The sequence below is a fragment of the Penicillium maclennaniae genome (genome assembly GCF_028827695.1).
Source record: "Penicillium maclennaniae strain IBT 15551 chromosome Unknown utg000003l:1.0-5670915.0:1.0-5674809.0, whole genome shotgun sequence".
Lineage (NCBI taxonomy): Eukaryota > Fungi > Ascomycota > Eurotiomycetes > Eurotiales > Aspergillaceae > Penicillium > Penicillium maclennaniae.
In genome coordinates this window covers 1040406-1052308 of record NW_026623215.1, presented here as the reverse complement: position 1 = coordinate 1052308, position 11903 = coordinate 1040406, and the positions used below count along the sequence as shown (strand labels likewise).

Genomic DNA, 11903 nt, shown 5'->3' with positions numbered 1-11903 from the left:
AGGTCTGGCATAGAACATACTTGGCGCTGTGTGAGGTAGTCCCCTCCTGATGAGGGACCCAGGGACTCAATGTCGGCTGATAAAGAAGCGCACCCAACAATAGCAAAGTAGCGAATCAACTTGTCTCTAGTTTTCCGCGCGGCTAGGATCTGTTTGGAAGGAAGCGGCTAACGCCCAGCGCTTATTCTTCTGAGAATGAGCATCTACCTTCTTACCCCCTTTCTTATGCGTAGATTCTACCTTTGTTGTCCGAATTGTTGACCTCTGACGGTGAATGATACTAGCCGTCTCTATCAATGTTGGATGCCCAGAACCAAGCCAGGATCGTTGGCTGGCCGCGATGATTCCAAAGGCTGCAGGTTGACGATGGAGATATACAAGTGGAGTTCCTCACGAAGCACATCATCATAGCTTGAAAGCCAGCATACGATTTTAGCTCCAAGAAGGCGTTGGGACGAGCAAGTGACTTCACGACTTTGATATTGTTGCAGGGAGTGCAATGTGGAAGCATGGTGTTACGAATGCAGAGTCCACGATCCTTCAAACAAGCCGTACAGCACCGGTCACGATCATCCAGCCGAGACGTCATCGTTTATACAAATTTTTATATGGGCTTCTCGAGTTTCATGACAGCTTCCCAATAATTGAAGGGAACAGCATGTCTCAAACTGAACCTTGAGCACGGCGCGTCTTTCTTCGACGGGTGTGGTTCTAGTCTTTCACACGACTTTCAACAGACCGTAAATTATTAGCTTTCCTCTACAGGTCGCCTCGGACGCAGTGCGCCATACTATGGGTTGAAATCTTCCAAGTCTTTCATTACTCCAATCCAACTGCATTCGAATTATCCTCCATGCGTTCTCCACTGTAACCTCGTAGATTGTACACCCTATTCTAATATTATGTTTGACGAGGCCCAGGAGAAGGTGAGGGGGGTAGCCTCTCCCGTCTTCTTACGTGGCGGTCTATCTGATCGCAGTTCCACGACAACGCTGATCATCAGTTGGAGAAAATGAATGTAGCGGTGAGGCATTGACTAATGCGACCTGTCAAATGTCAAATACATGGTACCCACATCAAACCTGAAGTTTGAGCCGCCTTTCAAGCCAAAAGCACAGCAATTCACAGCCCTTGCAGCAAGTCAGGAGAAATTCGTCTACTGAGTATGCGAGAAGAGACGACCACTTGACTTCAGCAAATGATCGCTCCAGTGGCAGAATCGCGTACAAAGCTGAAGCCACAATGGCCAAGAAGAGGTGCTTCCTCTGTAGAGGTTGACGGGTAGGAGTCTACTGAGAGGTTACTACTTAGGGGAAATGCAGGAATGATGGTTGTCTTGAATGCTTTGATGGCTCAGCGTCCCCAAATCTGAAGAGTTTACAGGCGACCACGGTGTTGCTGTCATCGCCTTTCTTGATTGATGTACTTGGAAGCTCCACGGAAGCTTTCTTGTTTCGAAATCTCCTTCTGGTCACGAACCATGCGTGCTGGGTTTCCTAGATAGGCACCCGAGTCTATCACTTGTCGATCTCTCTCGAAGCCATTGACCCGTCGTTCAATAGACGGACAATCACTGAACCAAAGTTCCTGGTTCATTTCATCCTGTAATTTGAGCTTCGACGGCACTTGAGTTATGGCTGCCCCGTTGAAGGGCTAAAGTAGGCTAGAATAAAGCTGTGCAGTCAATGACTGAACTGACTGACAGTGAAGCGTTTCGCCATTCTAGGATAACACGATGCCAGTGACTGGAGATTTAGGGAAGTGGCTTGTGTTTTAGAGAGTGCGCATGCATTGTGCAGATTGTCCCCATGTTTTGAATCTGCTTATGCATCAACGAAGGCTCACTATCACGAAAGTACCCACTTGTTTCACTCCGCGAGCCTTGGATATCATACAAGTAGCTAGAGGGCCAGCTGACAAACAAAATTTCGCTAATCTCAGCTATTATTTGTGTTTTCAGCTGAACAGTTCGGCACAATGAGCTCGAACCACGGAGATAGAGGCCAAGCGACAAGTTTCTGCTCAACTCAGGCTCGTCTTTCTTCAAGATAGAGGAAGAACCCCCCCCTCTAACTGTGTCCTTAGACACACATCTGCACAAATTGTTCTCATTGCCAAGAGCAGTCACCGCGCATCGGCAAGCCAAGCTTTGTCAAGCCGGGGGTGTATCACAATCACAAGATAGTCACGGCAATTTCCTAGGCAAACGATTCGAAATTCACTCGAAAAAAAAAACCAATAGCTAATTCTTTAGTGTTGGTCGCGTAGGACCCAGGATTGCTTACCGGGGAGGTACTTTGGGTCATCATTGGCTGGGGCATGGGGGCGATCGCCCCGGGACTCCATCATGATCAACAATCTAGACCTCAGCAGTACTGTACAGGTCGAGGGGCCTGTTTGATGAGGATTGACAGGCTCTCGTGCTACAGTAAGACTCCGTAGGGCCGTGGAACGGCGATCCTAGGAAAGAAAGATGTTGCCGATGCCTCTAGTGGATGTGGGGCGGTTAAAATTCTCAAGTTCTCCTTTTCGCCGAGTCTGACAGTCCTTTAAGCACATAGCACGGTCTGATGTCTTATAACACGAGGCAAACGAGCAGGGATCTATTATAGTCAGCCTTTGCTCGCCTATAATCATCCAAAAAGACAGCAGTGCTCCACGAAGAGAAAGGGTTCATGGGGAGCAAACAGATGAGCTTATTGGCTTTCTATCTACATGCCAAGCAGGAACCGCCGGGGAAGAAAATCGCATAATTGGCGGATATCAGGATATCAGCAGTGCCCCTGACGCTAGTCCAGTTAGTTCGTATTTAGTTCGTGTTTAGTCCATCGTTAGCGGCATTCTAACTCTGGTGGCTCCATCAGACTTCCCGCTAGCAGCCGGCAGGAGACATGGTTGGTCTCGAGGGTCAGGGGCGTCTCGTTGCTCGCGCTGTACTGTAGGGTTCGAAGTGCTCATCTTTTTGAGGGTCTGGGAGTTGGGGCCGCTTCCTGCTCCTGAGCCCACGGTTGTCCACGGTTTGTCCACGGTTTGTCCACGGTTTGTCCACGGTTTGTCCACGGTTTGTCCACTGGGATCCACTGTTAACTACTGTTCTCACACGATTCTCCACTGCCACTCCGTACCTGGTGCCCTGCTCCGGAGCCAACAAGACCCCCAATCTCATACTGCTTACAGTTAGTGTCGTTGCTCCTCCCCTGGTGCCTGCATTGGAACTGGGCTGTGTTGCCTTTTCCTGGGTTTCGCTCTTTTTGGACTTTCTCTCCTTCGACCTCATTCTCTGTGAGCTTTGCGTCCTGTGTCTCCCCAGGCCTACTGGCCAGTCATTCGTTTGATCCGTTTCATCTATTCGCTCTTTACACTCTGTCGACACAATGAAGTTCCAGATGACTTCGTCCCGCGCAGTCGCGCTGATCGCCTTCGTTGCATGCGCCGAGGCTGCTCGTCATGGTCATGGCCACTCCCATGTTCGTCACCAGGAAGCCCGTTCCGTTCCGGAGAACACTACGCTCCAGAAAAAGAGCGGACAGTGCCAGTTCCCTACCGATGCTGGTTTGGTCGCTGTCACTCCCAATGAGCAGAACGCCGGTTGGGCTATGAGCCCCAACCAGCCCTGCGAGCCCGGCAACTACTGCCCCTATGCCTGTCCTCCCGGTCAGGTCTCCATGCAGTGGGACCCGGAGGCCACCTCCTACACCTATCCGATGTCCATGGTGAGTATCTTTTGCCCCGGATCTACATGTCATATGCAATCAATGCAAGGGGCGCCCAGATCGCTAACCCTATCATAGAACGGTGGTCTCTACTGTGACGAGAACGGCGAGATCCACAAGCCTTTCCCCAACAAGCCCTACTGTGAGGATGGTACTGGTGCCATGTCTGCCAAGAACAAGGCTTCCCAGGCCGTGGCTTTCTGCCAGACTGTGCTGCCTGGAAACGAAGCCATGCTGATCCCCACTCTGGTTGAAGAGCTTGCTACTCTGGCCATCCCCGGCATGTCCTACTGGTGTGAGACTGCCGCTCAGTACTACATCAACGCCCCTGGTGTCTCGGTTGAAGAAGGTTGTGTCTGGGGTACCAACGCTAAGCCCGTCGGTAACTGGTCGCCCTACACTGCTGGTGGCAACACTGTCTCCGACGGCAGCTCTTACCTGAAGATTGGTTGGAACCCCATCTACCTGGAGACCACGTGCCCCTTCCGCAACACCAAGCCCACCTTCGGTATTGAGATTGAGTGTGAGGGTGGCGGCTGTAACGGTCTTCCCTGCAAGATTGATCCTTCTACCATGGAGGTCAACGAGATGAGCGCTGAGGATGTCTTTACTGGTGCTGGCGGCGCCACTGGCTGTGTTGTCACTGTCCCCGCGGGCTCCAAGGCCAATATCATCGTCTTTGACGTTGATGGAAGCGACGGTTCCAGTTCCAGCTCCAGCTCCAGTTCCAGCTCCAGCTCCAGCTCCAGCTCCAGCAGCAGCTCCAGCAGCAGCTCCAGCAGCTCCGAGGCCTCCACCAGTACTGCGGTTCCCACCAGCACCAGCACTAGTACTCCTACTCCCACCTCGACCAGCACCAGCACCACAGAGACTCCTACCCCGACTTCGACCAGCACATCCACTCCCACTCCCACCTCTACCTCTACCCCCACTCCCACCTCTACTTCAAGCTCCACTTCGACCTCCACTGTGATTCCCACCTCGACTGTCACTTCGTCTAGCACCAGCACTCGTCTGCCCAAGTCAAGCCCCTCCATGAGCTACACCTACCGTCCTCACGTCTTTGCTCCCACTGGAGCCTCCGAGATTTCGTCTTCGGGATCCGGTTCCAACTCTGGATCCTCCACCACCGGTGCCGTCTCGGCTTCTGCCACCAGTACCGGCGCCGCCACCAGCACTGCTGTCTCCATGATGACTATTGCCCTCAGTGCCGTGGCCGCCATTTTCATGAACTTCTAAATCTCCACTGGTCAAACGTCCTTGCTGTACAAATGTGAGCAAGTGCATGCATGGCTTGTGTAACATACAGCAGAATTCTTGTCCGCGGGATCCCGGACAGCAGGCATGCATGTATTCGATTCTTTCTACAATTCTTCCACTTCTTGATACCCTCTTCTACAATTCTATTCATCATTCGCGCACGGCGCGGATGCCCATTTTAATGACGACGTCTTACGTTGCCGTCTCAAGCTTGATGATACTTTTGCTCTTCTTACTAGCTCCTCAGCACCCATTTTTTTTATCTTATTGGATATACCTTACCCTTTTTATATGCATTGGGCCTTTTTCTTCTCAGTGTACATTCGACGACCGGTTACGTTTTTGTTGGAGCCGAGCGAGTTTTGGATGGTTTTTTTGTTGTTTGGTCATAGAAAAATGGGGTTCAAATCTACACATTTTTTGTCCTTCTTCAGATTCTTGTTCTACTTTCGAGATGCATGCTGTGTGATGTCACATCTTTATGTGGCCAGGGGTCCCCGGGGAAGGTTATTGTAGACTAATTTCTTCATTTGTATCTTGTGGACATCCAAGGCCTGGCAGTTTTTTGGTAGGGCAATTCAAATCCTACCAATACATAATTACCCTAGAACATCGACTGTCGGATGACTTGTATGCGAACTAACTATTCAGATGCCACGGTCATTTCAATGCCATGTTTCCAATCCGTAATTTGAACGCCTTCCCGAGGTCGTATATAATGTTTCCATCTCATCATAAAAATGCCAATGCTCCAGTCCTAAAGTGATCCGTCTCAATTGTTCAACCTTTCAACCGGGACAATCATGTCTGGCCGTCTAGCTGTCCACGCGAGCCCGTTCAGATTGCGCTGTCGCACTTCATGCATGTACTTTCGTTGCTCGTATGGCATATCCTGGAGCCTCACTTCACCGTCTCCGTTATACATGGTATAGATACCGCATCCAATGAGGACAATGGCGATGCAGCCGACTATAATGGCGAAAACGTAAAGGGAGAAGCGGTCGGAGGCGTTATCGCGCTTGATAAGGGTATTTGCGGTGTCCATTTCGATAACATTAGAGCGTGAGAATAGTCTATAGATATCAGTCTCAATGGTCTGGAATCTTGCTGATAGGGTTTGGGTGGTGGTGCGGTGGACGTACATTTGAGATACAGCTTCGATGATTGGTGCCATTTGGTCCAGAGTATATAGGCTTCAGCGAAGGTGTAAGTGGGACAGATGCGGCAATAGAGCGCATATGGATCAGTGGGGGCGTATATTGAATGAATGTGCGAGTATGAACGAAGGCGTGTACAGGTGAAAGAGTGTTGGGATTCTGCAATTGAACGGCTATTGTGCGGACAAGATAAGATATAGGGACTCTAGTAGACTCATCTTGCCAAGACCTTTCGTCCCATGCATCCAAAGATAGTACTGGGTAGCTGAAACACGACAGAAATGGAACCATGAACCACGATCAGACTAGGGAGCTCTATACTTCCCAAAATGGAAATCGCGTGTCTGACGGCCGCCGCCGGTGATGTCATAACCCGAGCCGGCCAATCGTAGGCTCGTATAGATATGGGTCTATGCCAAAATGGCTTTACGGTTAGACATAACTCTTCCCTTTTGGTCCCCTCACCAGCTGAACGGGAGATTTCCGAGCATGATTTTCAATGTTGCCCTCTTCTAACTACGATCTCGGGCTTGGTTCGCTGGAATTTCTCGATGGTCCTCTCTTTTACGTCCACTGTTGCGTAATTGGATCCGGTATCGGCCACAAGGAGCTAAAGGCGGGTTTGCAAACACCATGCAAATGGCCATATTCAAGGATATCTCCGCGAGGGTTCTGCTTTTAACCTTTAGTACTCAACCAAGCTGTAAAGTCTGCTTAGTAAGACTGTCAACACCCACTGCCGCTGCCCTAGTACTGCGGAGCGACAATAGTCCGCGTTGGAGTCTTCGTGATATGCGTGCCATCCTTGCAGATATCTTATCGTCTGTGCCTGAATATTTGTGGCCTGCAGCCCCATTCCAGTCACAACTCAACGTGTGTTTGAAATTTCATCGTCTAGCCACATTTCTGTCTGACTTTTGTTTTCCGGAGAGGTCAATAGGGAGATCGTAGAATTGCGGTAATTCCTTCGCTAGTAGGCAAGAAGCAGAAGCGGCACATCAAGTAAATGGCCTAGCTTTACTGCAGCGTTCTCTACGATACCCAGCTTTCATTGTGCCATACAGGAGATCACAGTCCTGCGCTCCTGTCGTCTTGAAGACCCGTAAAGGCGACTCGCTCTGGAATCTTTTGCAACACCAAACATGAAGAACACTTCCGCAGTATCAGCGACAGCCTCTTGGCCATTAAGGCATGATCTGATCGCCCTTGGCAATCTGCCTTCCGCCGGCGGGTAAAGGGTCCACGGACGGACAGGCTAGTCCCCTCTTGCCGAGGAAATTTACCAGCGCCACGAGGGAACATGGAGCATTGCAATTTTTAAAGGATTTTGCATGCTGGAATCAACTTTGGCTTCCCTCCAATAATTACCCCACTGTGCATATCCCGCCCCCGCAGCTTTTGTGCTGTCTTGGCAGTCATCATAGTTTGAAGCTGGACTCACTTCTCTAAATTTTTTCTCCCAGATTACTTCCAAGACTATAATAAGCTCGGCTCTAGACGCTATAGTCAGGGGCGCCTTATCAAGTACCTTGGCGGGTTTACCCTTAGCAATCCCGAGTTCGAGCAACAGTTTAATCACGGCTTCTTGATAACGGGCAGCAGGCAGTACTGCTCAAAACCAAATTCCAAGCCTCCTCAAATCCGTATTCTCTGTAGCTCTGTAGAATAGTGTCCGATCTGAGGAGATTCAGGATCGACTCCATAGCATATCCACATGTCCGCTGATGCAGATTAGGCTCTTGGTTTCCGCTCTTTGACGAGCGCGGTATTTGCGAGATCCAGCTCCTTCTTTACAGCGCGCGCGCCCCCCCCCTCAAGACCATTGAAGCGCATCTTATCTAGAACTATTCCACGATCCAATTCAAGCTGCTTGCACTCGTGACAGACGCGCTCGCCCGCGCTCCGCGGAAGCCGCCCGGACGAGAGGAAAGATTACATGATACAACTTCAGGCACATCCAGGCTACTAGTGATTGCACCAGACGTGCTTATCCGTGCACAACAAAGACCCACGCCGTTTTGTTGACGCTAGGGAAAAGTTTGTAGGCATGTGAGGTGCACACGCTGTGCTCATATCAAAGTAGAGAGGTTCAGCAGCCAGAAGATTTGTCCAGATTTTGAAGGCTGATGGTCAATGCACTTGGCATCACCAAGTTAATTAGAAGTTTGGTTGAGGAGGTCGTTCAGAAGGCTCCAATGGAAAAGGAGGGAAGTATCACCAGTGTTATCGCTTCTCTTGAGCCTCGGTGATCAGCCCCGCATGCCGCTCAGTCAGCAACTCCATATCCGCGACTTTTGCCTCATCAAGACTTGCCGCCAGCACAATGCACGATGGAAGCTGTCCCTGGTCCATGCTACACATGCCGCAATCGGCGCATCCAGTGCGATCAGACTGGCGTGCCCTGCGTCAAGTGCGAAAAGGCCGGATTGGAATGTCTTGACAAACGGCCCTTTCGATGGGTCAAAGGTGTCGCCATCCGCGGGAAGATGCAAGGTCGATCATATGAGAATGCGGGTCCTTCATTTACGGCAGAACATGCGTCGGTGTCGGCGAAGGCGAGGCGCGCGTTAATTCGTTCCTCTCAGGGTCGTCTACACAGATCGAATAGTAAGTTGAGCCAGCCGGTCATGATTAATATCATTGGCTATTACTTCGAGGGATCCTTGGCATCACTTCCTGGGTTATGCGGACTTCCATTATTGACGATCCATTTCATGATCATATAGACACTTTGGGCACTGCACCGAGTATACCGTTCAGCTTGCAAGACCCCTCTAAATTCAATCTGGATCAAGCATCCAAATACTACATTGATTATTGTGAGTATCTTGGTCCCTCCTCTCTTGTCCGTATATCAAATCTATTTTACTGACGGACTCGGCAGACGATGAACGCATTTGCAAGCTCTTCATTGTATATGACAGCGATAAGAATCCTTTCAGGAGCCTTATCCCTCTGGGCATGAAAGATCCTGTGCTGATGAAAGCTCTCCTGGCGCTGGCAGCACGCCACCATGCCAACACCGGTCAGTCATTCTACCAACTCGACAATCCTACGTCGCCCAGCCTGATCAATGCGAATCGAGATGCGCTTCTTTTCAAGCATCAAGCTATGGAAGCATTGTCGCACTCTTTGCGCGACAAGAGACTTTCTGTTCAAGACAGTACCGTGGCTAGCATCTTCTTATTAATTTTTTTGGATCTTCTGGAGTCTGGAAGTGACGGGTGGAATTTCCACCTGGAAGGCGCAAAGAATCTGATCGCTTCCACTTACAAAGATTTCAAGGATCAGGCAGTAATCAATCACGGGCCTGGGGGGACAGTGCGAGACATTCGAGATTTTATTATGAAGCAAATTTATCTGTAGGTTCACCTCGATCCGTTGATTATTAACCAGCTGATATTCCCGCAGAATTGAAACACTTGGTGCTGCATTCTTGCGCCCGAAAATGCTATCTCAAGCGCCATCTTTTGATCAGCACGAATCCCAGCTTCAAGAGACCATCGAGAAGTCGTTCCTTGGATGTTCTGAATACATTCTGATGGCTATACAACAACTTTCCATGGAAAGAGACAGCATTGCAGGCTCTAGGCCACTCGACAGCGAATCTGTCGAAATCCACATTCAGAGTATCACAGCATTACTCGAACTCATTAGAAATTTTGATAGCTATGCTTGGGCATCGAAGGTCCAGGAATCACGAGCCTCTTCCCCGCAGGAGATTGCTAATCTCTGCACATTATCTGAAGCCTACAAGCTCGGTGCTCTCCTCTACGGCACACGTATCCTGGACTCTGTGACAGGTGAATTTACAGAGCAAGACGATAAGGTCGTCGAGCTCTCAGGCCTGGCTGACTCCTTGAAGAACGACGAGGCCATGTTCAAGTGTGTTCTTTGGCCGATCTTTGTTGCAGGCCTGGAGTCTCAATGGCAGGCCCAGAGAGACTTCCTTGTTGGCTGCATGGAGAGATTCTGGGAAATCACTAGGTGTTTAAATGCCATCAACGCGACAAACATCTTGCAAGAGTACTGGCAGCAAAAAAGCTCACCAGGCGATAATCGGTCAGAATGGATCTTCAACATTGGTCGCCTTGGGCGCGACTGGCTCTGGATATGAATCCGTGACATGAAGCAAATAGCCGTGCTTTTCGGTTTGATTCTATTCTCTTTCATTCTCAAGCTCATCGCGCTCCTGCGAGGGCCACAAATGCCTGGAGTAGATCGTTTTTGAGATCCTCCCAGTTCTCCAGTCCGACACTGATCCTTAACAATTTTCGGTCTACCTTTGAATCGGACATTGCGCGCCATTCAATCAAAGACTCGACGCCGCCTAGACTCGTCGCATGTTGGAATAAGTGCAGCTTACTGGGCAACGCTCGAGCAAAGTCTTCGCTGGTCAAGATGATCGCAAAGACGGGGCCGAACCCATTGGGCATCTGCAACTTCAACCACGGCTCAAACTGGAGACTGGCGTGATAAATTTTCTGCAGAACAGCCTGGATGGTAGCTTCTTCTGATCCGGCAGCCGGCATCGACGCATTCAAACCGTTGTGGAGCCAGGAAATTAGTCTGGCAGAATTCTCACTTGCGCGTTGAACGCGAACCTCCATTGTGCGCAGACTGCGAGTTCCAAGCCAGCCCTCCAAGTTCCCCAGCACATTGCCCAAAGCTACTCGGTCCTCGAACAGCTGCTTGGTCCAGTCGTCCCGCTTTGTTGCGAGGACACCGCAAAGTAGATCGCTGTGACCCCCGAAATACTTGGATCCAGAGTGCATCACGAGATCCGCTCCCCACAGGAATGGGTCTTGCAGGCCGGGAGGAGCAAAGGTGCTGTCAACTATGAGGTAAGCACCTCGAGAGTGTGCCTTTTCGGCATACGCTGCGATATTGAAAGCGGTTCCGAGGGGATTGATTGGTGTCTCGAGTAGAATGACATCACCCGCATTCAAGCTCTCGGCAGGACAGTCAAGAGGAAGCTTTTCCAGTCCGGAGAGACGAGAGACGACGGAGATCACTTCGTGGCTGCCGTGATACCCCTCGCCGACAGATACTCGGCGCGGGTTCAGAAGCGTGAGGGCGGCATACAAAGCAGCCAGACCCGTGGCATAGGCCACAGCATTTCCCTTGAGTAAGGTTGAGAGGATAGCTTCGAATCGAGTTGCGTTTGGGGCGAACTCTCGAGCATAAACGTAGTTTGTCCCGTCGAATTCAGCCTAGTGAGGAGTCAGTGTCACGGAACTGGACTACAGAGACTTTGTACTCACCACTGGATCTTCAGATGGGACTAGTTCGTTCGGATCATGCGAGTATCTGAAGGTGGTGGACAGGTGAATGGGAGGCGCAACGTCCGTCACCAGATTCAAACGGTCATCGGCGTGAAGCGCCTGGGTCGCCGGATGGCTATTTTCTAGAGGTGCCATTATACCAGTTTTGATCAAGTTTGAAAACAATGTTCGACCGCTTCAAAAGGCCGAAGTGCAATTATATACACGTTGTTCGTCGTTTAAGAGCCCCGCTCCCGATAACTTCCTAAAACGGACATCGGTTCCACGGTTCTGATTGGTCATTGCATCAATGGATGGCCACCAAATTCTCGTAACAAGTTCCTCCTTGGGTTTAGATGGTCAAAAGGGCGTGCTGATGGACTGTGAATAAATTGCATTTTGTACATGAACAAGAGACGAGAGCCCGACTCGGCGAGCAGAGCCAACAAGAAGTCTCCAGAAGCCCCGCAACTAGAGAGCACCAATGATAGCCTGCACGAAAGTCACCC

General features: G+C 50.4%; 5 protein-coding genes across 5 annotated transcripts; 2 read left to right on the top strand and 3 right to left on the bottom strand.

The window, feature by feature from the left end:
- Positions 1-1401: 1401 nt before the first annotated feature.
- N7477_002492 (uncharacterized protein) lies at positions 1402-1721 on the bottom strand (the record flags this gene model as incomplete). Its single annotated transcript, XM_056964155.1, has 2 exons — positions 1402-1653; positions 1704-1721. The coding sequence occupies 2 exons, from the start codon at positions 1719-1721 to the stop codon at positions 1402-1404; spliced, it is 270 nt and encodes an 89-aa protein (XP_056824108.1).
- A 1653-nt stretch (positions 1722-3374) lies between these two features.
- N7477_002491 (SUN domain-containing protein) lies at positions 3375-4952 on the top strand (the record flags this gene model as incomplete). The annotated part of the gene is made up of 2 exons (XM_056964154.1): positions 3375-3713; positions 3792-4952. The coding sequence occupies 2 exons, from the start codon at positions 3375-3377 to the stop codon at positions 4950-4952; spliced, it is 1500 nt and encodes a 499-aa protein (XP_056824107.1).
- A 793-nt stretch (positions 4953-5745) lies between these two features.
- Positions 5746-6147, bottom strand: N7477_002490 (uncharacterized protein; the record flags this gene model as incomplete). The annotated part of the gene is made up of 2 exons (XM_056964153.1): positions 5746-6046; positions 6116-6147. 2 exons carry the CDS (start codon positions 6145-6147, stop codon positions 5746-5748), a joined length of 333 nt encoding a protein of 110 aa, XP_056824106.1.
- Positions 6148-8460: 2313 nt separating this feature from the next.
- Positions 8461-10247, top strand: N7477_002489 (Zn(II)2Cys6 transcription factor; the record flags this gene model as incomplete). Its single annotated transcript, XM_056964152.1, has 4 exons — positions 8461-8737; positions 8857-8949; positions 9015-9492; positions 9542-10247. 4 exons carry the CDS (start codon positions 8461-8463, stop codon positions 10245-10247), a joined length of 1554 nt encoding a protein of 517 aa, XP_056824105.1.
- Positions 10248-10311: 64 nt separating this feature from the next.
- Positions 10312-11550, bottom strand: N7477_002488 (putative transsulfuration enzyme family protein; the record flags this gene model as incomplete). Its single annotated transcript, XM_056964151.1, has 2 exons — positions 10312-11343; positions 11395-11550. 2 exons carry the CDS (start codon positions 11548-11550, stop codon positions 10312-10314), a joined length of 1188 nt encoding a protein of 395 aa, XP_056824104.1.
- Positions 11551-11903: the final 353 nt, after the last annotated feature.